The sequence below is a fragment of the Microcaecilia unicolor genome, chromosome 3 (assembly GCF_901765095.1).
Source record: "Microcaecilia unicolor chromosome 3, aMicUni1.1, whole genome shotgun sequence".
Taxonomy (NCBI): domain Eukaryota; kingdom Metazoa; phylum Chordata; class Amphibia; order Gymnophiona; family Siphonopidae; genus Microcaecilia; species Microcaecilia unicolor.
The window spans coordinates 28,409,233-28,435,373 of NC_044033.1; the positions used below are offsets into that span (position 1 = coordinate 28,409,233).

The 26,141-nt window shown below is 49.1% G+C and overlaps 1 protein-coding gene across 3 annotated transcripts in view; it reads left to right on the top strand.

Annotated features, from left to right (window-relative positions):
• Positions 1-26,141, top strand: part of PPM1B (protein phosphatase, Mg2+/Mn2+ dependent 1B) — a 146,265-nt gene that overhangs the window by 47,311 nt on the left and 72,813 nt on the right. For all 3 annotated transcript variants that reach the window (XM_030195800.1, XM_030195799.1, XM_030195801.1), the window contains exon 3: positions 14,024-14,141. In XM_030195800.1, coding sequence (XP_030051660.1) covers positions 14,024-14,141 — 118 coding nt within the window. The remainder of the gene's footprint in view (positions 1-14,023; positions 14,142-26,141) is intronic.

Below are 26,141 nucleotides of genomic sequence, written 5' to 3' on the forward strand. Positions count from 1 at the left end.
GGTTTCTTAGAGGGGTGCTTCGGCTCCGACCTCCAGTGCGAGCACCCTGTCCAGCTTGGAACCTGGGGCTAGTTTTGAAAACCCTGCAGGCATCTCCTTTTGAGCCGCTTCGGCGAGCATCGGAGAAAGATTTGACACTGAAGGCCGTTTTTCTGGTGGCCATTACCTCGGCGAGACGGGTGTCAGAGCTCCAGGCGCTGTCCTGTAGAGACCCATTTCTGCAATTTCAGAGTCCGGAGTCACGGTTCGGACCGTGCCTTCCTTTATGCCTAAGGTGGTTTCAGCCTTTCACCTAAACCAGCCTATTTTCTTGCCCTCTTTTTCAGAGGAAGAGTTTCCAGAATCTTTGGGCAGCTGCACCTTTTGGATGTGCGCAGGACTCTGCTGCAGTATCTGCGAGTTACTAACTCTTTCAGGACTTCTGATCATCTGTTTGTTTTGCTATCCGGTTCTCGCAGAGGGTCTCCAGCGTCTAAAGCCACTATTGCCCGCTGGCTCAAAGAAACTATCTTTTCAGCTTATCTGCTGGCCGGCAGGGTTCCGCCTGTAGCCTTTAAGGCACATTCTACTAGAGCGATTTCTTCCTCTTGGGCTGAAACTGGAGCACTCTCTCTTCAAGAGATATGCAGTGCAGCAACATGGACTTCTAAGCTCTCCTTTGCCCGACATTACAGGCTGGATGTGGCTGCCAGGAGGGATGCGCATTTTGGTGCACAAGTGCTAGCGTGTAGTGTGGCTTGTTCCCACCCTATCTAGGGATTGCTTTGTTACATCCCATACGTAATGGCTTCATCTGCTTGATGACAAGGAAGGGAAAGTTAGGTTCTTACCTTGGTAATTTTCTTTCCTTTAGTCATAGCAGATGAAGCCATGAGCCCTCCCTGTATGATTGTCTGTATGCTGTGAATCTGTTTTTCAGGTTCTGTTCTAATTTCCTGAAGTTCCTTCCTTGGGAGAAAGTTGGAAAACAATCTTCAGGATTCATGTTCAGTTTAAATTTAGGAGTATGTGTTCATTCCCTCCAGCATGTTTTTTTTGGAGGATGTGTTGATTCTCTCCAGGAGGCGCGTGTGTTCCCCTCCAGTTCTATAAATAGGAGGATGAGTTCATTCCCTCCAGTGTGTTGGGAGGATGTGTGATTCCCTCCAGTAGGCGCGTGTGTTCCCTCCACTTATACAATAAGGAGGATGAGTTTATTCCCTCCAGGAGGATGTGCATTCCCTCCTTTGAGTTCATGCCCTTGTGATGGGCCATCGTTCGCTGTGAGGAAAGCTCTTGTGATTCCCATTGCGGTTTGCCATACTGCTTTGGAAGCTTCAAATACTGAAGAGGCAGTGGAGCTAGCTGGCCAAGAGGGCACTGTGAAAGTTTGAGTGCTCTCTATCTCCCCTGCTGGTTGATGGACATAACCCATACGTAATGGCTTCATCTGCTATGACTAAAGGAAAGAAAATTACCAAGGTAAGAACCTAATTTTCCCTTCCTTGTCGTCATGCAGATGAATCCATTACGAATGGGTTGTGTCCACCTACCAGCAGGGGGAGATAGAGAACACTGAAAACCATAGTGCCTCATAGGACAGCTAGCTCCATCTGCCTTTCAGTATTTCTCTATCTCCCCAGCAGGGTGGATGCAGCTTCTTCAGCGCCTTAGAAATTCTGCCGGGGGTGGCTCCTGTGCTTTGGCCAGTTGTAGCAGGGGTGCTGTGGTTCTGTAATTGTTTGAGAGCCCAGTTTAAAGGCACATAGGTTGTTGTTATTATTATTATTATTATTTATTGCGTTTGTATCCCACCTTTTTGCGGGCTCAGTGTGGCTTACAGTATGGTATGAATGATGGAAGTACAATTTGTTACAACTTGGTTATGGATTACATTGTGAAGAGTTATGCGAGACAAAGTATTGTTGCAGAATATAACAAAGGATCAAAGCTTTGAAACATTGGAAGGAGACAGCGGGAAGCTAGAAGGGCATTATGTGTGATATACATATATCTGTGGATAAAGGTATGAGTGAGGTTAGATTACGGGGGTGAGAGTTCAGAAATGGATGTATTGATGCATTAGTGAACAGTGAGTGTGGACTTTGTGTTTTGGTTCTTTCCGTAAATTTTATCAAAAAGATGGGTTTTTAATAGTTTGCGGAAGGAGGCTTGCTCGTAGATCATTCTCAGGTTGCGCGGCAGTGTGTTCCAGAACTGCGTGCTCATGTGAGAAAAGGTTGATGCGTGTAGCGTCTTGTATTTTACGCCCTTGCAATTAGGGAAGTGGAGGTTGAGGAAGGTTCAGGATGATCTTCTAGCGTTCTGGGTGGTAGGTCTATTACTCAGACATGTAGGCTGGAGCTTCGCCGTGAATGATTTTGTGGATTAACGTGCGTTCCTTGAGTGGAAGCCAGTGTAGCTTCTCTCGTAAGGGTTTTGCACTTTCATATTTTGGTTTTCCGAAGATGAGTCTGGCTGCTGTGTTCTGGGCTGTTTGAAGTTTCCTCAGTATTTGCTCTTTGCAACCTACGTACAGTGAGTTGCAGTAATCCAAATGACTGAGTACGAGGGATTGCACTAGGCTACGAAAGACGCCCTTTCCCTGCCTTACCCTCCCCCTGAGGTGGATGTAGGCACGTAGGTTTGCCCTATCCCTGCCTTTCCCACCCTTCTCTGCCTCCGGAGTACCTCTCTAGCTGTCTGCCTCCAACTTTCCTCACAGCGTTAAAAACAAAAACGCGCCTTCCTTGTCATCAAGCAGATGCAGCCATTACAGATGGGTTGTGTCCATCAACCAGCAGAGAGAGATAGAGAGCACACTTTTTTTCAGTGCCTCATACCAGCTTGCTCCACTGCCTCTCTTCAGTATTCTCTATCTCCCCTAGCAGAGTGGCTGCAGCTTCTTCGAGCTCCATCTAAAATCTGCCTGGAGGTTGCTCCTGTGCTTTTGCCAGTTGTTAGCAGGGGTGTTGGAGGCTATAGCAGCTTCACTTTAAAGGCACATAGGTTCGCCCTTTCCCTGCCTTTCCCACTCACCTGAGCCTCCGGAGTTCTATTTACCTCTGCTTTCCTCACAGCGGAAAAAAAAAAAAAAAAGAAAGTCGCATCGCGCTTTGGCGCTTACACGCTGGCACAGAGGTTTTTCCTTGCCTTTTTCTGTGGGACCGGAGCTGTGATACTTGGTCCAGTGAGGTAAGAGTGTTTTCTGACTCCGGGGTGATTTTGGCGCGAACCGCCATTTTGAATTTACCGCCGTTTTCGGCGATGGCTGCGGAGACAGTAAAGCGCTGTTCCAAGTGTGGCAAGCGCAGATCAGCAGCGGGGCTCTGTAAATCGTGCTGTAGAGCTGGCCCGAGCATGGCGAGCGACGATTCTTCGCCGCTCTGAGCTGGCAGCGGGCGCCATTTTGAATTTACCACATGGCGCGACCTCCGCTGAGACGGAGGTTCTTGAGCCTGGGGGGAGGCCTCGGAGTGAGGCTGATATGGGAGCTACTAGCCCCGGCAGAGATCCGGGTGCCCAGGGTGAGTTTTTCTCCCCTGATTTTGTCTTATTAATGCATAAAGCATACATGCTTAAAAGAGCTCTCCCACAAAGCCCGGCATGGGCCTCTTCTAATGCCCCCCCGGTGGATTCTAGCCTGGGTATGCCCTCTGAGGCGTTATTCCCTGATAATTGGCAGAATATGAAGCGCAGAAGGGCTCATTCCCCTTCAGAGAGTGCTGCACCTCCATTCTCCCCCCCCCCCCCCGTGGTCGGGCTGCGAGGTTTCGGAGGACTCTGGCAGGCCTTCATGGTCTGAGGAGCCAGAGTCTGGTGCAGAAGTGACTCAGGATCTGGACGATCCCTCCGCGGTGAGGATTTTCCACCGTGATGAGCTGCCAGCGCTTATTTCTGATGCCCTGCAGGCTCTCTCTATTGAGGACCCTGCCAGTGGCACAGCCTCCTCTGTGAATCCTAGGATGGCTAGTACCAAAAAGCCTGCTCGAGCCTTTCCTTTGCATGACTCCATCCAAGAGCTTATTTTGGCTCAATGGGCTGACCCCGAGGGACCTTTGAAAGTTTCCAGGGCTATGGGGCAATTGTACCCTCTGAGTGAGGAGCATATGGCTCGCTTTGCTATGCCTAAAGTGGATGCCCTAGTCACAGCTGTGACAGAGAACTACCCTCCCTGTTGAAGGAGGTGTTGCCCTGAAGGATATTCAAGACCGTAGACTGGAATCAGCACTTAAACGGTCATTTGAAATTGCAGGTCTCACTATTCAGGCGTCTGCATGCAGTTGTTATGCTGCTAGAGCCTGCCTGGCTTGGTTGCAACAGGCAGTGGAACAGCCCGGTGATGGAGCGGAGCCCTTTTCAGATGTGGCTCCGCGGATGGAGTCGGCCTTGTCCTTTCTTGCTGACGCCCTTTATGATATTGTCAGAGCTTCGGCTAAACACATGGCAGTAGCAGTGGCGGCTCGCTGTCTTCTTTGGCTACGGCCACTCCTCTTACAGACCTCGCTTCCGTGAAGCTCAAAGGTACTGCCCGGGGCATTCTGCTGGGTTCACTTCTTGTGCCCGTTTTCAGCAGAGGAACTCCTTTCGCTCGGACAAACGTTCCACAGCCACTGGCTCAAGGCCTGGAGTTCAGGGGCGACCCTCTCAATGATGGTGCGCCGGCCCTCTCCTCGAGTCCTGTCATCGGAGGACGTCTTTCCCTCTTTGCCGAGGAGTGGGCCAACATTTCCTCAGATCAGTGGGTCTTGGACCTGATCAGAGACGGTTACAGAATAGAATTCGACGCCCCTGTACGAGATGTGTTTGTGGAGTCCCGATGCGGTTCTGCCGCGAAACGGGCGGCGGTAGAGGAGACTTTACAAGGTCTGATTCAGATAGGGGCCGTGTCCTCGGTACCTCCTGCCTAACACGGCTGCGGCCGCTACTCCATCTACTTTGTGGTGCCGCGAAAAGGAGGGTCTTTTTCGCCCTATTCTGGACTTAAAAGAATTAAACAAGTCCCTGAGAGTGCAGCATTTTCACATGGAAACCCTGTGCTCCGTCATTGCGGCGGTACAACCAGGAGAGTTTCTCACGTCTCTGGACCTGAAGAAGCTTACTTGCACATTCCTATTTGGCCCCCGCACCAGTGGTTTCTCCGGTTTGCGGTGTTGGGAAAGCATTTCCAGTTTCGGGCCTTGCCTTTTGGCCTCGCCACAGCTCCTTGAACCTTTTTCCAAGGTTATGGTGGTGGTAGCTGCTTTTCTCAGGCGAGAGGGTATCCGGGTTCACCCGTACCTAGACAACTGGCTCATCAGAGCGGACTCTGCAGAAGAGAGTCAAGTAACAGCCAGAGTGGTCTCAGTACTGCAATCTCTGTGCTGGGTCGTCAATATATCCAAAAGTTACCTCTCAATCTCTGGAATATTTGGGGGGTCCGGTTCGACACGGCCTCGATGTATGTGTTTCTACCCGAGCAAAGGCGGTGCAAGCTTCAGAACCAGGTCTGTCTGCTCTTGAGGATGCCTCGCCCGAGAGCTTGGGACATTGTCCAGCTGTTGGGGGTCAATGACGGCCACCTTGGAAGTGATGCCGTGCGCGAGAGCGCATATGAGACCTCTGCAGTGTTCCCTGCTTCAAAGATGGTCTCCGATATCTCAGGATTACTAGCGCAGACTCACGTGGCTCCCTGCGGCCCGACTCAGTATGGAGTGGTGGCTCTGACAGCATGCTGCGGCGAGGATTGCCGTTAGCCCTTCCCGATTGGTGCTTGGTGGTAACAGATGCCAGCCTCAAGGGTTGGGGAGCACATTGCCAGGGAAGGCATGCCTAGGGTCTTTGGACACCCGAGGAATCGGAGTGGTCCATCAATCGCCTGGAGCTAAAAGCGATATTCCAGGCGCTTCTGGCCTGTCACATGACCCTGGAAGGACTGGCTGTCAGAGTTCTGTCGGACAATACGATAGCAGTGGCTTACATAAACAGCCAAGGCGGCACTCGGTGCAGAGCACTGGCCGCGCAAATTTGCCACTGGGCCGAGCTGCATCTACAGTTTCTGTCAGCAGCTCACATAGCAGGTCAGAGCAACGTGCAAGCCGATTATCTAAGCAGGCATCAAATCGACCCAGCGAGTGGGAACTTGCAGACGAAGTATTCCTGCAGATCTGTGCCAAATAGGGGACGCCCGTAGCGGATCTTATGGCGTCAAGCGCAAACGCCAAAGTCCCGTGCTTTTACAGCAGATGAAGAGATCCTCGCTCGGCGGGGTTGAATGCCTTGGCTCACCCCTGGCCTTAGGACCTCCTGTATGTGTTCCCTCAGTGGCCCTTAATAGGGCGAGTACTCCTGCGGATTTGGCTACACCAAGGAGAGGTGGTTCTCCTTGCCCCGGGTTGGCCCTGGTGGCCGTGGTATGCGGACCTCCGGCAGTTGCTGGTGGAGGCTCCCCTTCCATTACCTCTGTTACCTCTGGTACCGAACCTGTTGTCACAGGGGTCGGTGACCATGGAGGACGCCTGCCGCTTTGGTCTTACGGCATGGCTATTGAGAGGGCGCAATTGAGAGACAAGGGCTATTCTGATAGTCATTGCCACTCTCCTTCAGGCCCGCCAGCGTTCCACTTCCGTTGCTTATGCTCGGATCTGGCGCCAGTTTGAGGCGTGGTGTGCTTCTAAAGCAATTGCACCCATGCGGGCTTCGGTCTCGCCGATACTTGACTTTTTGCAGGATGGTTTACAAAAAGGCTTGGCCTACAATTCCCTGCGTGTACAAGTAGCAGCCTTGGCATGTTTTCGGGGGAAGTGGCTGCTTGTCCGGGTGTGGCACGGTTTCTTAGAGGGGTGCTTCGGCTCCGTCCTCCCGTGCAGGCTCCATGTCCGGCCTGGAACCTGGGGTTAATATTAAAGGCCCTTCAGTGTTCACCCTTCGAGCCACTTAGGCGAGCTTCGGAAAAGGATGTGACCCTAAAGACGGTATTTTTGTTGGCCATAACATCGGCGAGACGGGTGTCTGAGCTCCAGGCGCTGTCCTGTCGAGACCCATTTCTGCAGTTCTCAGAGTCCGGAGTAAGGATACGTACTGTGCCTTCCTTCCTGCCCAAGGTGGTTTCAGCGTTTCACCTAAACCAGCCTATTTTCCTGCCCTCATTTTCTAAAAAGGAGTTTCCAGAATCCTTTTTGGGCAGTTGCACCTTCTGAATGTGCGAAGGGCTCTGTTGCAATATCTGCGCATGTCAAATGCATTCAGGACCTCTGACCACCTTTTTGTTTTGTTGTCAGGTCCTCGCAGAGGGTCTCCAGCATCTAAAACTACCCTGGCTCGTTGGCTCAAAGAAGCCATCTTTTCAGCATATCTGCTGTCTGGCCGGTCTCCCCCTGTCGCCTTTAAGGCACATTCTTCAAGAGCGATTTCCTCTTCCGGGGCTGAAACTGGAGCACTCTCTCTTCGAGATATGCAGTGCAGCAACATGGGCTTCTAAGCTCTCTCTTGCCCGACATTACAGGCTGGATGTGGCTGCCAGGAAGGATGCACGTTTTTGGAACTCAAGTGCTGGCTCGTGGTGTGAATTGTTTCCACCCTATCTAGGGATTGCTTTGATATATCCCATTCGTAATGGATTCATCTTCATGATGACAAGGAAGGGAAAATTAGGTTCTTACCCTGATAATTTTCATTCCTTTAGTCATACCAGATGAATCCATGAGCCCTCCCTGATTTGATTGACTGGATTGACTGACTGACTGTTTGACACTGTTTTGTGTTCAGTTGTTCCTGCAAGACATGTTCCCTCATTGGGAGAAGTTGGAAAACAGTCTTCAGGATTTCTGTTCTACTACAGAAGGTTGAGTTCGACCCTCCTTTGTGTTTATGCTCCTTTTCTGGGGCGTTTGTTCGCTGTGAGGAAAGTTCATGTTATTCTATTTTGCAATGTTACACTGCTTTGGAAATTTCAAAATACTGAAAGGCAGATGGAGCTAGCTGTCCTAAGAGGCACTATGGTTTTCAGTGTTCTCTATCTCTCCCTGCTGGTAGGTGGACACAACCCATTCGTAATGGATTCATCTGCTATGACTAAAGGAAAGAAAATTACCGAGGCAAGAACCTAATGTTCCCCACCCCAGGGAGTAAGTAGGCTAGGGTCTTCTGAGGGGACCTTGCTAGCATAGGGACCCCATTTGGAAGAACCCGGAAAATTGGAAGGAACAGTCCTTGGCATTGGCTATGGGATCCCAATGTTACACTGCAACCAGTATTGTGGAAAAGGGTGCTTCAGTGGCAGAACCCCTTTGGAGGAGGATGCATTCATTCTCTGTTGGGGATGACACCCCTACAATTGTTCTGTCTTTGGATGCAAGAGCTAACAGGTAAGATATTTCAAGTGTTAGATTTACTGAGAATTTCAGAGCCTAGAGTTGCAGAAATTGAAGATAGCAGGGATCCCTTTTTGGAAGGGATCCATAACAGAGCTGTCTAATTCCACCAGTGTATTCAGTCTATTATTTCTGTGATGTGGGAAATACTGGAAGCCAGCGTGGAAAGGGCTATTTGTAATCTCTACCCATTGGTCCCAAAAAAGAAGCTGAAATTACCATAGAGAGTGATAAGGCATTCAAGGACGTGCAAGATCACAAACTTGAGTGTCTGCTGAAGCAAGGTTTATGGTATCAGTGTTGGCCCTTCAGGCCACTGTCTGTAGTGCCTGTGGGGCTGAGTCCAGTGAGTACAAGGAAGTATGAATGATGGAGATCAAATTACGTCAGCCAGGCTGTGTCACTTTCATCTAGGAGGTTTCTTTGGCTATGAAATGGTTGGCAGATTTGGCCTCAAATGCAGCTGCTTAGACTGAACATAGTACTCCAGGTGGGGCCTCACCAGTGACTTGTACAGAGACATCAGCACCTCCTTTCTTCTGGTTACACCTCTCCCTATACAGCCTAGCATCCTGGCTATGGGCACCGCTTTGTCACACTGTTTCACCACCTTCAGATCCTCGGATACTATCACCCCAAGATTCCGCTCCCTGTCTGTGTATTTCTGCCTCTCACCACCTAACACATACGTCTCCCTTGGATTTCTACTCCCTAAATGCATCACTTTGCACTTCTTTGCATAAATTTTAATTGCCAAACATTAGACCTTCATGTTTTCCACTCCCTCTGGGTGTCCGTTCAGTTACAAATCTTAGTATCATCCGCAAAAAGGCAAACCTTAATTTTTAGCCCTTCGGCGATGTCGCTCATAAATATATTGAACAGAATTTGGCCCTAGCAGCAATCTTGAGGCACTCCATTACTCGCCTTTCCTTTCTCTGAGTGAATTCCATTAACCACCACCCTCTGGCATCTGTCCTTCAACCAGCTTTAATCCAGTTCACCACTTTGGGTCTTAAACGTCAGCCTCTCAAGTTTAATCAAGAGCTTCCTATGAGGAACCGTGTCAAAGGCTTTGCCGAAATCTAAGTAGATTACATCTAGCAAAGGTCTCAATCCAATTCTCTGGTCACCCAGTCAATCAGGTTCGTTTGGCACAGTTTACCTTTAGTAAAAACCATGTTGTCCCTGATCTTGTAACGTATTGGATTCCAGGAAATCACTATCCTATCCTTCAGCATCGCTTCCATTATTTTTCCAATAACTGAAATGAGGCTTACTGTCCTGTAGTTTCCCGCTTCTTCTCTGTCACTGTCACCACTTTTGTGAAGGGGGACCACATCCGCTCTTTTTCAATCCCACGGAGCCACCCCCATCTCTAAGGATTTATTGAACAAATCTTTAAGAGGACCTGCCAGAACCTCTGAGCTTCCTGAGTATCATGGGATGGATCCTGTTTGGTCCCATGGCTTTGTCCACCTTCAATTTTTCAAGTTGTGGAGCAGCTGGGTTTTTATCTGTGATGCTGCAGGCATACAGGCTGCCATTTGTGGTGGGATATGAGAGCCACATGGCATGAGCTGCTGGAATTGCTGGAGCCCCCAGTGGTGACCCATTTAGAGTCAGGGGCAGACTGGTGGTGGTCTATATGATCTGGTGCATGTCTCCTCTCGCTCAATCTCTGCTTTGCTGGGCCAGAGATAGAGATGGCGCTAATTGCGCTTTTGGACTGCAGATGTAGTCTCCAACAAAGCTTCTCAGCCAGCTGCTCTTTAGAAGACACTTGCACTCTGAGTTAAAATCTTTTATTCAAATACAGACTAATCAAAATCAAATGAGATACCATCTGTACAAGAAATTATATTTCTGACATATAATTATCCATTAATTCCCACTTGGGGAGATGCTTGATCTTTGGAGAGGACCTGGAGAAGCTGGTTAAGGACATGGGAGAGGTCCATCCTCTTAGGCTTCCTGAATCAGCTCTGTCAGACAAGTGCCAGTCTAGCTTGGCTTTGGGACCTAGCAAGTCCTGCATGCTTAGGGTCCTTTTTATAGTCTCAAAAGATCTTGTGACACTGGGTCTTTCTGTTTGGATGAAGTTTCCAGATCGTCCCAATAAGGTTGCATCAGCCCTTGGTGGCTTGGATATGGGGGCAGATTGTCCCTTTTCAGCCATAAGTGGGGCCTGCATCACCTCAGTCCAGTGGATCCTCGAGGTGGTTAAGTATGGCTATTTGGAATTGGTGCATCCTATGCCAGATGCCTTCATGATGTGGCTTTTGGCTTGGTGGTAAAGTGACAGGTTGTTGCTTTTAGACCTGGGGACAGTGGAGCCTGCCCACCTGTGGAGTGGAGGCTTGAACTTAATCCCGTTTATTTCATGGGCTCAAAGAAAGGAGGTTCCTTTTAATTATCTAGTCCTAAAGGTCCAGTATTTTTGGATGGAGATTCATCACTCAGTAATTGCGTTGCTTCGCCTAGGTGACTTCTTGACCTCCGTAGACTTTTTTTCGGAAGCCTATTTCCATATTCCAGTCTGGGAAAGACCACAAGCGCTATCTCTACTTTTGTCTGCCGAGACATCACCTTTCAGTTTCGGGCCCTTCCCTTTGGTTTGTCAACTGTCTGTTGCACCTTCTCCAGTGGTGACGGTGGCTCACCTGTGCCACCAGGGCATTCAGGTTCATCCCTACCTGGACAGTTGGCTGATCTGAGTTGACTCAATGAAAGATTCCATTTGGACTACTACTCAGATCATCTTGCTCTTAGAATGTCTAGGTTGGGTGGTGAGCCAAGTGAAGAGTCACCTATCTCTCTCCTACACCTTGTATTATATGGATGTTTGGTTTGATATGGCACTGTGAGCAGGGTTTTGTTTTATTTTTTTTTTTTTAAGGAAAGCGTATATGGACAAGCTGCAGGCCCAGGAGTGGCATCCTCCAGACTGCACAATCTCCAGCTTTGGGTTGCCCTGTGCTCAGACTCATGTGTGCTCCCTTAAGCTGGTCGTCTTATCTCGATGCAATCCAGTCTGCCAGGATTTTGTCTGCCATCTACTGTTCCATCCCAAAATTCATCACAGTCTAGGCTGGTGGGATGGTCTCAGATATCTCATCTCCTGTGGAAAATTCTAATGGATCTGACTAATTGGGTGGTTGTGACTACTGATGTGAGTCTCATTTGGGAAGCTCACTGCTTGGGCAGAGTGGTACAGGATTGCTGGCCCTTCCTGGAGGCCTCTTGATTTATCAACTGCCTGGAAACCCAAGCAGTGAGATTGATACTGGGGATTGTTCCCATTGATACAGGGAAAAAGTGTTCCTGTAGTGGCAGACAACGTGATGGTCTATACCAACAAGTAAGGAGGCACCAGGAGTCGGACAGTGGCCCTGGAAGTCGCATCCTATGCCTGAACAGAAGTGAATCTGCTAGTTGTCGGCAGTCCACATAGCCGGAATTACCGCATCCAGGCGGACTTCCTCAGCCGATATCTGCTGGATCTAGGGAGTGGGAGACAGGGTAGGGTGGAGCTTATTCTTGAAGTTTGTAAATATGACCACCTTGCCCCATAATATTATTTGTATATATGAAGAAACGTTTCAGGCAAAGCATCAGTTAAGTTGGTGAACACTTACTGGTAGGTCCACACTGATGTACTGAAGGCATCAAATAGTAATAATTCCGTAATCCACATAAGCCATTCTTGAATACGGGCAGTTGCGAACCAAATTAGGTTGTCACTATTTTGTAAACTATAGTGGAACAACAAATTGAACATGTAACTTTTATAACCCATACTTAGAGCAAAGATAACTTCATCATATGTATGCTTACATAACTCATCAGTTATCCATCTGCTGCCCTAATAGAAATTTTGGCAGCAAGCAATAATCCCAATAAGAGATCCACAAAACTGCCAAACTAAACTACTAGAACAAACATTTTAAGAGTGGTGTTTCTTTAAGAACAAAGGGTGGCAGTCCGTAATACAGCAGGCCAGAGAGACTAAATTTGTCTCCAAGCTTGATCTCTTTTAACATTGTTAATTCCAATGCTGTCAGTTTGATGACAGTTGCTGAAAAGTTCTTGCTGGCTCAACATGAAAAGGGAAGCGGAGAATCAATGACTGGTATCACTGCACCATTAATGCAAAAGGAAGCAGTTAGAAGAAAGACAGGGGCAGACTCTTATAAGACGTTTTGGAATGGAATATTTGCAAAGAAGAGAAACAGCAGTACTGATATCAAGTAGTAGCTCCGGAGATGAGGATTTAAGCTGTACAATGGTCTCATGACAAAGACATGTCACAGTTTAAGCTGTTGTTGCAAATTTTTGAGCGGTACTAGCAGGTTTATCCAGGCAGCAAGAAACTAACACTGGCAGGACTACAATAATTTTATTGCTTTTCTACAGTATTGCTGCATTGTAGATTTTTATTTGTCAAAAGTTTGTCTGAATATGTTGCATAATTGATAGAGAACTGATTTATGAAACAAATTTGTTTCTGCATTTGAGCTGCCTCTGCTGTAGATATTAAAATAAAAGGTTCAAACTTTTAGGCAAACAGTTCTAGGGTGTAAGACCTTTGAAAGTCAGCCAGACCTTATTAGAGGTTTTAACCAGGCGCTGGTGGCTGTTCATACTTATGCCCGGTTGAAGTCTCCTCATACAGGCCCAGATGATCAAAAGCCCTGCGCTGTTCCAAACAGCGCCCTAAAAATAGCGCCAGGACAGCGCAGGACTTTTCTGCATTGATGATCAAAGATAATGCATGCAAATCTAAGCAGCGCTATTATCTTTGATCACCATGTTTAAAGTGCGAGAGAATTGTGCTGAGCGCATCCTCCCGCACTTATTTGACAGGTCTGGGCTGTCAAAAACCCAAACCTGTCAAACAGCCTGCCCCGAGGCCCGAACAACGAGGCCCCCCTCTTTTCTGTCCTAAATTTATGCACTAAGCCTGTTAGTGGATTGAATATTTGACTCTGCTGCTTGAGTGTTTCCAGAGTCATGCTGAACTCTGACTTCATTTTCAATGTGTAGATTTTATTTTCTTTCTAAATTTATATTAAATTTTGAGTCTGGCTTTTGTACCCTGTTTGTGTTCTTAACACTTGCTAGTTAAATATGTGACTCTGCATCTTTGCAGAAAAGATATATGTCCAAATACAGCATCTGAACAATTGGCAAACTTAAATTTCTCTTTTGAGAGCCTGCATTAAAAAAAAAAACAAAAAAAGAAAGCATTTGGCGCCAACTTTCCTAAAGCTTAAGAGAAACTTCTAAGATCGTAAGGTCATGCAATGGGTTATGATAAAGTTCTCCCATGACAGTCTAAGCACAAATTAAAGGTAAGTTCCCTTTTTAAATTGGCTGATATGAAGTGCATCTACAGGCAAAATTGTCATTCTAACCCTATCCCAGTCTTGTCCTCTCTAATGTGGGCTAGTTTGCTTGATGTGCAGAAGTATTTAATTTCTGGATTGTAGAAAACGTATGTTTTGTAACATTTAAAGCTTTAGTTACATAGAATTTTCAGATAGCTGTATGATCACTTTAGGGCACTTGAATATTGATTTGCATTAAAAAAAAAAAAAAAAAAAGTAATTTTCTTATAAGTAGCATAATTAAGAACAGGTAGAAGAAAAACATGTAATTTCATTAACTGTGTTGTGTATTTTGTCTTGCAGGGAAGCCGTGATAACATGAGTATTGTACTAGTTTGTTTTTCAAATGCGCCTAAGGTCTCGGAAGAGGCTATGAAAAAAGACACAGACCTGGACAGACATTTAGAGTCCAGAGTTGAAGGTGAGAGAATTGATACTTGTTTTTATATACATGAAATTTAGGGAAACACATTTGAATCAAAAACTTTTGTGAACCATAAGACACTTGTGTGGATCCCGGCTGAATATTGGCTGGGACCTACATGCAAAAAAAGCCAGGTCCAGTGCCCCTACCCCAGCCCATATGTCTAATTTTGGCAGTAAAGTCCCTTGCTGAGATCAGTAATTTTGTATTAATTTTTTTTCTTTGGTAAGCAAACATTTTCTTGAATATACGCAACTGAACTTGGGTATTTTCAGCTGATTTGCAATATGGAAACTTAAAATGATAAATTGAAAAGGATAATTTAATAACCTATCCTCCTTGGGGGAAAAAACTCATTGAACATACAGGATTTTAACTTGATGTCATGCATGCTTTATCGCTTTTGATGCATCTTCCAAATTTTAGGATTCTGTCCTTATCCAGTGTCCAACAGCTTGTAATACTGAGCACCAGGCAGAAGCCAAGGTCCATAGACATCTTAACCTCAGTACATTATCTAGATCACCAAAGTTGCCAATATCCTTGACCCCCTCCCCCAACTTTCTGCACAGCTCATCCCCTGGTGTTGGAGAGGGCATAAAGGCATCCTGAGAACCTGAGACCAAGCCTCTGATTCTCCCCAAGTGACTTGTGCTACACCTACTGAACGTACAGGCACACAAGCAGCATGAAATCAAAGTTCTCATATATACAGTATAACATGGCGCAAAAGGACCTAACAGTTCCACTTTCATGTCAAACTCGCTTAAAACCTTCCAAAAATAGGTGACTAAAAAGACATTCCATACATCAAGCTGATCAATCCATAGACTGGGGGGTTGTGTCCATCTACCAGCAGGTGGAGATAGAGAGGCAAACTTTTGCCTCCCTATATGTGGTCATGTGCTGCCGGAAACTCCTCAGTATGTTCTCTATCTCAGCAGGTGGTGGTCACACACAGCAGCAAGCTCTGGCTAGGCCTCCAAGCCTAATTTTTAGGTTTTGTTGAGTGCCTGGGGTTGAGGGCTCTTTTGAGCAAGTGCAAACCTGGTGGTGCCAGGTCCCTCCTTTTCTCCCCCTCCCGCTGGCTCCGTTTAAAAAAAAAAAAAAAAATTTTAAACGTCTTTAAAGGCGTTTATTTCGACGTTTATTTAAGCGTCTATTGCAGCTACTCACTGGGACACCAGGTCGTTACAAACTCGGAGCGGACAGCAGGTAATTTTTACCTTTTTATAGCGGGCGGGTGTTCCCCGATTCTTCTCCTCGTGGCACATGGGCGTCGGAGGGCGAGGGCGCAAAGGGTCGCTCCCCGGGTCGCTTGAGCGCTTCTAGAGGGGATGCGGGGGTCTTAAAGCCTGATTCGCCCTTGTTGGGTGACAGTTTCGTGACCGATGAATGTCCCGGTCCTTCCTCCGGCGTGGCGGTTTTTCCCGCCATAAACGCCCATCCCCCGCTCCTCGCCTCCGCCATCTTGGCCGGCCACGCGGCTCGGACGGCTTCTTCTTGGGCCGCCCTTGAGGTTGGAGACATTAATGCCATGAACGCCCTTAATTTGGGCGACGGCACAGAAGCGGCTAAAGTTAAGAGCCGTTCTTCCCGCGCGGCTCCTTCGCGGAGTTTCGCGCCGGACGCCATTTTGGATGCGCAGCATGTCTCTCCCCCGCTGTTGCGAGCGCCGGTTGAGAGCGCGCCTAGGGCTGTTGTCCAGGCTGCGGGGTGCACAGTCTGGGGGGTTTCTCCCCCGAGTTTGTTTTGCTGCTGCATCAGGCCTTCCTCATGCACAACGCTGCCCCCGCTCCCTCGTCTGGTAAAGAGGTTGAGGTTCCCAGAGGTAAACGCCCTCGGGTTGATTCCCAGGCCTTGGAGGAATTAGTCTCCTCCGATGTAGATGAGGGCAGCGTGTCTGAGGTCTCCCAACGGTCCTTTGCGGATTCCTTGGAGGAGACGGATCCCCGCTCGGATGGAGCGGATGACCCCTCTGCAGCGCGGCTTTTTCGCCCAGAGGATTTGCCCAACCTGTTGTTACAGGCCCTGGACACTTTGAAGATATCCTCTCCGGAGGACGTCTCTCCCTCAGCCCCTGTTGGCTCTGCCATTATGCTGGGGACGAAGCGCCCGCCTAGAAACCTTCCACGTGCATGATGCCATGCACACCTTAATTTCGGCTCAATGGGATGTCCCAGAAGCGAGCCTTAAAGTGGCTAGGGCTATGTCCCGCCTCTATCCTTTGGCTGTGAGTGAACGTGAGGCCTATCTGTGGCCTACCGTGGATTCTTTAATCACTGCGGTGACTAAGAAAACGGCATTGCCGGTGGAAGGTGGCACGGCCCTAAAGGACGCCCAAGACAGGAGATTGGAGGCGGCCTTAAGGTCGTCCTTTGAGGCGGCTGCTTTAAGTTTGCAGGCCTCAGTTTGCGGCTCCTATGTGGCCAGGGCGTGCCTGACTATGGTGCAGCGGGCTTCCCCCTCGGATCATTCCTTGAGGGCTGATTGGCCAGCCCTGGAATCGGGCTTAGCCTATTTGGCAGACTTGCTGTATGATGTATTGAGAGCCTCAGCTAAAGGCATGGCTCAGACAGTCTCTGCGCGGCGGTGGCTTTGGCTGAAACATTGGTCTGCTGACCACGCCTCTAAATCCCGCCTGGCTAGATTGCCTTTTAAAGGCAAGCTGCTCTTTGGGGTCGAGCTGGACAGAATCGTGACCGATCTCGGCACGTCTAAGGGCAAGAAGTTACCAGAGGTCAGGGCTCGGGCTAGTGCTCGTCCCGGTACCTCCAGAGGACGTTTTCAGGAAGCCCGTCGGTACCGCCCGGGCAGGTCGGGTTCTTCTGCCCCCTCTTCCTTTAAGAGGAATTTCTCCCCCAAGCAGCATTCCTTTCGCAGAGACCGCCGTCCCGGAGGTGCTCCCTCCGGTCCTCCCCCAGGGTCTCGTACCCAATGACGGGGTCTTGGTCCACGCCCCAGTGCAGATTGGAGGACGGCTGTCCTCGTTTTCTGGCGAGTGGACCACAATAACTTCAGACGCTTGGGTGCTGGGAAGTCATCAGAGACGGCTACAAGCTAGAGTTCTGCCGACCCTTAAGAGACGGTTTGTACTCTCTCCCTGCAAGTCTCCGGTCAAAGCTGTGGCAGTGCAACAGACTTTGGACAATCTGATCCGCCTGGGTGCGGTCGTTCCGGTGCCAGAAAGTCAGCTTGGCAAGGGGCGTAACCTCCATTTACTTTGTGGTACCAAAGAAAGGAGGTTCTGTCCGGCCTATCCTCGACCTCAAAGGGGTCAATCGGGCCTTGAAAGTGCGGCACTTTCGCATGGAGACTCTCCGCTCTGTTATAGCGGCAGTGAAGGCAGGGGAGTACCTGGCATCCTTGGACATCAAGGAAGCGTACCTGCATATTCCCATCTGGCCTCCTCATCAACGCTTTCTGCGTTTGCAGTCCTGGGCCGACACTTCCAGTTCAGAGCCCTCCCGTTCGGGTTGGCTACTGCTCCGCGGACCTTTTCCAAAGTAATGGTGGTCATAGCGGCCTTCCTGCGAAAGGAAGGAGTACAAGTCCATCCTTATCTGGACGACTGGTTGATCCGAGCCCCCTCTTATGCAGAGTGCGGCAAAGCTGTGGACCGGGTAGTTGCTCTTTTGAGCTCCCTGGGATGGATCATCAACTGGGAGAAGAGCCAGCTGCGCCCGACTCAGTCCCTGGAGTATCTGGGAGTTCGATTCGACACCCAAGTGGGCAGAGTGTTCCTGCCAGACAATCGGATTGTCAAACTTCAGGCTCAGGTGGACCAGTTCCTAGTAGCCTCTCCTCTTCGGGCTTGGGACTATGTGCAGCTGTTTGGCTCTATGACGGCCACGATGGAAGTAGTGCCCTGGGCCAGGGCTCATATGAGACCACTACAACACTCCCTGCTGCAGCGCTGGACTCCGATGTCGGAGGATTATGCTGTGCGCCTTCCCTTGGATCCAGCAGTGCGCAAGGCGCTGAGCTGGTGGATGCAGACATACAAGTTGTCTGCGGGAATGCCTCTGGTGACCCCAGAGTGGATTGTCGTCACGACGGACGCCTCGTTGTCGGGCTGGGGAGCCCACTGCTTGGGAAGGACAGCGCAGGGGCTCTGGTCTCCTGCAGAAGCAAAGTGGTCTATCAACCTCCTGGAACTCAGAGCCATTCGGTTGGCGCTTTTGGAGTTCATCCCAGTACTGGTGTTGAAGCCTGTACGGGTCCTGTCGGACAATGCCACGGCTGTGGCCTATGTCAACCGCCAGGGAGGTACCAAGAGCGCCCCTCTAGCCAAGGAGGCTATGAATCTTTGCCAGTGGGCGGAAGCGAACCTGGAGCAAGCTTTCAGCGGCCCACATTGCCGGAGTCATGAATGTCAAGGCGGACTTTCTCAGTCGCCATACCTTGGAGCCCGAGAGTGGCAGCTATCTGCTCAGGCGTTCTTGGACATCACGAAGCGCTGGGGCCAGCCGAGCCTAGATCTGATGGCGTCATCGGCCAATTGCCAAGTGCCGCGCTTTTTCAGCAGAGGACGGGACCCTCGATCCCTGGGAGTAGATGCTCTCCTCCAACAGTGGCCGACACAAGAGCTCCTCTATGTGTTCCCGCCCTGGCCCATGTTGGGCAGGGTGCTAGACCGGGTGGCAAGGCATCCCGGCAGAGTAATCCTGGTGGGTCCGGATTGGCCCAGACGTCCCTGGTATGCGGACTTGATCAGGCTCTCAGTCGACGATCCTCTGCGGCTGACAGTGGAGCAGGGCCTGTTACATCAGGGTCCCGTGTGATGGAGGATCCCTCCCCCTTTGGTCTTACGGCCTGGCTATTGAGCGGCAGCGTCTGAGGAAGAAGGGCTTCTCAGACAAGGTTATCGCCACTATGCTAAGAGCGAGGAAGCGCTCTACTTCTACTGCTTACGCCAGGGTTTGGCGTATCTTTGCAGCGTGGTGTGAAGCAGGCTCTCTTTCTCCCTTCACGGCTCCAATTTCTTCAGTGTTGGCGTTCCTGCAAGAAGGTCTGGAGAAAGGCTGTCGCTCAGTTCCCTTAAAGTCCAGGTAGCGGCTCTGGCTTGCTTCAGGGGCCGCCTGAAGGGTGCTTCCCTGGCTTCGCAGCCAGATGTGGTGCGCTTTCTCAAGGGAGTTAATCACCTGCGCCCTCCTCTGCACTCAGTGGTGCCTGCGTGGAATCTCAACCTGGTGCTAAGAGCATTGCAGAAGCCGCCGTTTGAACCCTTGTCGAGGGCATCTCTGAAAGACCTGACGTTGAAAGCAGTCTTTTTGGTGGCTATCACTTCAGCCAGAAGAGTTTCCGAGCTCCAGGCGCTCTCATGTCGAGAGCCTTTTCTGCAGTTCACTGAGGCAGGAGTGACTATTCGCACAGTGCCTTCCTTTCTGCCCAAGATTGTTTCTCGCTTCCATGTGAATCAGCAGCTCTGTCTCCCTTCCTTTCGTAGGGAGGACTACCCAGAGGAGTACTCTGCTCTTAAATATCGGGATGTGAGACGAGTCATCATCAGATACTTGGAAGTGACCAATGATTTCCGGAAGTCGGATCATCTGTTTGTCCTGTTTGCAGGTCCTCGTAAGGGTCTGCAGGCTGCTAAGCCTACAGTGGCAAGATGGGTCAAGGAAGCCATTGCAGCGGCTTATGTGGCCTCGGGGAAGGTGCCGCCTATCCAGCTGAAGGCTCACTCCACAAGAGCTCAGGCGGCCTCGATGGCAGAGGCCGGTTCCGTCTCCTTGGAAGAGATATGCAAGGCGGCAACTTGGGCTTCGGCCCATACATTCTCCAAGCATTACCGCTTGACTGTGGCTGCTCGGGCGGAGGCCCGGTTTGGAGCTTCAGTGTTGCGGTCAGGGATTTCTAGGTCCCGCCCTGGGTGAGTACTGCTTCGGTACATCCCACCAGTCTATGGATTGATCAGCTTGATGATATGGAAGGTAAAATTATGTATAATCATACCTGATAATTTTCTTTCCATTAATCATAGCTGATCAATCCATAGCCCCTCCCAGATATCTGTACTGTTTTTATTCTGGTTGCATTTCAGGTTCAAGTTTAGTCTTCAGTTACTTCAGAAAGACTTCGTGTTCAAGTTTTTTCACTTGGATTCTTCAAGAGTTAAGACGAGTTTGTGTTACAGTGAGCTGCTGCATTCCTCTCCCCTCCGTTTTACGGGGCTGGATTGAGACTTAAATTCTGCCGGCACTCCCTCCCGCTTCGTGCGGCTGTAGGGCAGCTTTGTACCCCTCCCGCTTCGGCGGTGTTAGGGTCAGTCAGCTCCTCCCGCGGTTGCGGTTTGCAGGATAAGCCAGATTCCCCCGCATCGGCGGGTGTGGTGTCCCTCCCCCGCTCCGCGGGGATGAGCTGGACGGATTCCCCTCCCCCACTTGTGTGGGGATGAGCTGGGTTAATTCCCCTCCCCCGTTTCGGCGGTGGTGAGCTGGGCAGAGTGTCCCTTCGTGGGTGTAATTCTCTAAGTGCTGAGTCCTGCGGATGGAGCTTTGATATCGACATACTGAGGAGTTTCCGGCAGCACATGACCACATATAGGGAGGCAAAAGTTTGCTCTCTATCTCCACCTGCTGGTAGATGGACACAACCCACCAGTCTATGGATTGATCAGCTATGATTAATGGAAAGAAAATTATCAGGTATGATTATACATAATTTTACCTTTAATATCAAGCTGTGTCAACAGCAGTCTTCGAGGAGCAGTTCATTCAAAACAACAACAAAAAAAGTCAAGTAGATGGTGTGATTCTTTGATGAAACACAGTGGCTTTGATTTGTCAATGTATAATAGGCCCAGCCAGTCTTGGTGTTCATGCACTTGCCTACAGCAGAGATCAAGAGACCTCTAAGGGTCTAGACGTCAGTGTCTGCCATGCTGTTGTCTACATCTAGTCCATCTGAAGAGGAAGCTTCACCAATATATTGTAGATCCTTGATCTTTTCATGCTCACTCAAGGCCCATTCATACCAAGGAATGTAGGTTGAGACAGGCAGCTGGTGTATTTTTGTGGAGTTCAGAACTTCAGACTCTGAAAGCACTTGAGACTTTGAGCCAGAGGGTTCCACTGGCTTACTGTTAGATCCGTTTTCCCCATATGAAAGGAAAACGTGTACAGCTGAGGAACTCTCATTCCTTGCATTTATCAGGAAAATGGCAGAAGCTATTCAGTTAGAGACTTTGGAAGAACCCAGGGTAAGAAAACATTGGTGGTCATCCAATTCCTCTCAGCCCTCACCGTTGGAAACTCTGACGGTGCTTGTTCATAGAATCCTCAAGGAAGTGTGGATGGACCATAGTAACATAGTCACAGATGGTAGATAAAAACCTGAATAGTCAATCCAGTCTGCCCAACAGTCATATTTATTATCAATTCAAGATTAAATCAAAAATGTGATATTATATACTTGATCATGGTCTTTCTTTGGTGTTTCTGGGACATAGACTGTAGAAGTCTGCCCGGCTCTGTCCTTATGTTCTAATTACTGGAGTTTTTATCAAAGCCCACTCCAGCCTATCCGATTCTGTCTTTTCATTTGTGGGACACAGACCGTAAAAGTCTGCTCATCACTGTCCTCATGTTTCAAATTACTGGAGTTTTCATTGAAGCTCTCTCCAGCTCATCCTACAACCAGATTGCTATATGCGGGACTCAGACCATACAAGCCAGCCCAGCACCAGCTGCCATCTAAGCACAACTTGACATTCAAATGTATATGCAGCCCTTTGTTTTTTTTTTTTTTTATACCATTCATTTTCTGATTAGAGATCCTCTGTGTTTATCCCATGCCCTTTTGAATTCCGCCACAGTTTTTTTTTTTCTCTCTCCACCACCTCCCTCTGGAGGGCATTCTAGGAATCAACCACCATCTCCATGAAAAATAATTTTCTGACATTACTCCTGAGTTTACCACCCTGCAACCTCAGTTTGTCTAGTTTTACAATTTTCCCTTCTCTCGAAAATATTTTGTTTTTATATTAATACCTTTCAAGTATTTAAATGTCTGTATCATATCTCCCCTGCTCTCCTCTAGGGTATAGATATTCAGGTCTTCATTCTCTTTTCGTATGTCTTTTGGCATAAGCCCCATATCATTTTTGTCGCCTTCCTCCTGACCACTTCGTCATCTTACATCTTTAGAAAGATACGACCTCCAAAACTGAATACAGTATTCCAGGTGGGGCCTCTTCAGTGACTTGTATAGAGGCATCAACACCTTCTTTCCTCTGCTGGTTACACCTCTCCCTATACAGCCTAGCATCCTTCTGGCTACGGCCACTGCCTTGTCATGCCTTCAGATCCTCAGATACTATCACACCAAGATCCCTCTCCTTGTCTGTGCATATCAGCCTCTCACCACCTAACCCCTACTCCCTAAGTGCATCACTTTGCACTTCTTTGAATTGAATTTTAATTGTCCAACTTTAGACCATTCTTCTAACTTTTGCAGATCCTTTTTCATGTTTTCCATTCCCTCTGGTGTGTCCACTCTTACATATCTTGGTATCATCCGTAAAAAGGCAAACCTTACCTTCTAACCCTTCAGCAATGTCGCTCACTAATATATTGAACAGAATTCAGCCCCAGCACTCCACTACTCACCTTTCTTTCCTCCGAGTGAATCTCCTTAACCACCACCCTCTGGCTTCCGTCTGTCAACCAGTTTCTAATCCAGTTCACCACTTTGGGTCCTAACTTCAGCCTGTCAAGTTTATTCAAGAGCCTCCTATATTCAGAATTGCTTCCTGCTTCAGCAGGGAGATAACTGTTTTTAGGTGACCCCCTGTCCTCCAAGGCATCACAGAACTGCCAGATTGAAGGTGGGACTTATCCAGTATGTCCTTATAGGTCTTCTCTAAATACTTCTCTTTTTGCTTCAGCTTTTCCAAGTCTTTATTTTAGCCTCAAGAGATTGGGTGCATTCTCTGAGAGTCGTAGCTCCTTGCACCGAGCACACATGACTTGCATTTCACTAATTTAAGGATAATCATACTTGCAACTTTTGGTGCAAGAGACTTAATTACATCCTTTTCACTGCTGGACGGGTGTCTGTGTCTTAATATTGGTTGGTTGTTAAGATGTTAGGGATACTAGACTAATATAAAGGGTCTTAAGATTATATGGTATATTTCATGCTTCTGTTTAGTGTTTGCTTCTCGGAAGATCAGTTTGCACCCTCAGCACTGACAAGGCAAATGCTTGCTGTAGGAGTACCTCAGCCTTCCTATCCTATGATTTCTTCAAGGGGAAACTGTTCTCCACTGAGATGGTGGTTTGTCCACCAGGGCAGACAGAGCAGCTGTTCCAATTCCTCCTGCTGTAGCATGTAAAAACATTCCATGTTCTTGCTGTCCTTCAGCATTACCTCAGGAGCATCCCATTGCACAAGCACCATTATTCTATAAAGGTCCTTATGGAGAGGAAACATCTTAGGCCTCTGCAGACCTTCCAGAATCAGGTTGTCATCTATTACCATTTCTACTGGCACTTCTGACGTATGCAGAAAGGAAGCCACCTGAAATATGAGGGGCAGTAGTTCCTCATTCCTAAAGACTGGATTGACTAGAAAATCATCCACCTTTCGGGGAGGGGGGAGACTGTAGGAAACAACCCTCTTAATCCTCATTTGGCCAGCTCTCATCCAGCATCTAGGCGAGAATTGAACCTCTTGGTTCTATGCTTGCAGGACCTTCCAATCTGGGGCATTTCTGATCTCTCGCTGTGAGACTCAGAGGTCCCTTTTGCCTCCAGAACACTTGGTCCATAGTCCTCCGGGTTGCTTAGGTAGTTGGATTTCAAGGCCTTGTGCAACCAGCCTGTAACTTGTTGCAGTATCAGCTTCCCTTTCCCCAGAGGTAATTCCTGTGTTAGAGCCAGTCCCCACTGCTGAAGCATGTTGCTGGCAGGTGACATGGCAATGGATCCTGCTGATGGGAAAATTGTTATAGCAGGTCTGGCATGTGCTAGTTTTGATTCACAGTTTATTCCCTTGGTGATATCAGCCCAGCCATGACTTCCTGATTGAGTAGAATAGCCTTCCATGCTTCTCATGCAGCAGGTTCCACATGTCCTCCCCTTAGCATAGCACAGATCAGTCCAGGACTTGCGGGTTATGCCCATCTTCCAGCAGGTGGAGATGAGGGCACTGAGTTTTACTGTGCCTTAAGAGCCAGCCCACCGAGAACCAATTCAGTATTCTGTATCTCCAGCAGGTGGAAGATACGTTGTCCACGTCTCCTGAGTCTTGGACTGGTTTCCCTTGTTTGAGCCTCTTCTCCTGTGCCAGATTCTGGTGTCAGTTGAGTAAGGTATGCCTCCCTGGAGTTGGGCCAGCTCAGGAATACCTAGTGATGCTAGGTTCCTTCCCTCCCTGCTGCCTTTCTGGCTGGTCTCTTTCCTCTATTACAATAAAAGTAAATACAAGGGTTTTTTGAGCCAGGGGAGTTTGGCTGAGTTGCCTGTCAGCCGATTGACATCTGCAGAGGAGCCTTTGGTGAGCTGTTTCGGGGAGGGGCCCTGTTTGGGGGAGTACCTGTTTCCCCTGTTTGTCTTGACAGATGGCGGCTCCCTCTGAGGCAGTGAAGCATTGCCCTCAGTGCAAGCACACAAATCCCTTTCAGAGCAGTGTCCCGCATGCTCCTCAGCTCCATGTCGGAAAAAGGCCCCAGAGAGGGAAGCGTTATGTCAGGTTGAGCAGGGAGTGGAGCAGGAGCCACATGCCGGTTCCATCCCGGGTGCTCGGTTTTTGTCGGCCAGTGCAGGTCAGGCAGCCATCATGTTTTCCTGTGTTGATTTTCCCGGGCCGTGTCAGGAGGCTGGAGTGGAGTCGGGGCTTGGCCCCTTGGGGGCCATTGGTGGCCCTTCCTCCTCTTTATGCAGCTCAGAACCTTCCAGAGCAGAAGCAGCTGGTCTTGAGGAGAGCCCATTCTCTCCCAAGTTTGTCCTCTTGATGCACAAGGCTTTCTTACTCGAGGACTATTAGACATGGGGTGCCCTCTCTGGGAGTCTGGTACAGGTTCAGGAAGAAGTGCCTCCGTCCTTTAAGCGGCTAAGGGCTTCCCGGGCCGTGGAATGGGACTGCGAGTCCTTGGTGTTGGCGGCGCCGTCCGGGCACCCTTCCTCTCCTCTGGGTGGCAGGATTGGGGGGAGCTCTTGGGAAGGGGGAGCTTCCACAGGATGTAGGGGATAATCCCTCAGTGGCCTGAACGTTCAGAAAGGAGAAACTTGTGGCCTTAATTATTTGGCCCCTGGAAGTCCTGGACATTTCTTCTCCGGTGTACCAGTCTTCTGAAGTGCCCTCGCACTTCATTGTGTCTGGGTCTAAGAAGCCCTCCAAGACCTTTCATATTTGAGGCCATGCGAGATTATCTCGGCCCAGTGGGATACCCCGGATTCGGGGCTGAAGGCCATGGCGAGCCTTTACCCTCTCCTTCCTGAGGAGTTAGAGATGCTTAAGCTGCCTGCAGTGGATTCCTTGGTCAAGGCAGTAATGAAGAAGACTACTGTTCCCGTGCAGGGTTGGAAGATTGAGGTGGTGTTGAAGATGGCCTTTGAAGGGGCCATATTATGTGGTTGTTATGTAGCTAAGGCCTGTCTTAAGCTGGTGCAACAGGCGGCTGATGCCTCCATGGACAGGGACTTGGATTTCCTGGAGTTGCCTATTCTGGAAGTGGGTCTTGCCTATCTTGCGGACGGTCTTTATGGCCTGCTTAGTACCTCTGTGAAGCAGATTGTGCTGGCTGTCTCTGCCCGTCGCTTTCTGTGGCTTCGAAACTGGGCAGTGGACATCATATCTAAGTCGCTCTTAACTAAGCTCCCCTTTCGGGGCAAGCTTTTGTTTGGGGAGGACTTGAAGCACTTGGTTAAGGATTTAGAGGAGTCCAAGTCCCATCACTTACTTTAGGATCTCCCTAAGCCTGCTTTCTGCTCTTCCCAAGTTCGCACCTGTTTCTTGGAGTCCAGATGTTATATGCCAGGGCACTCTTCG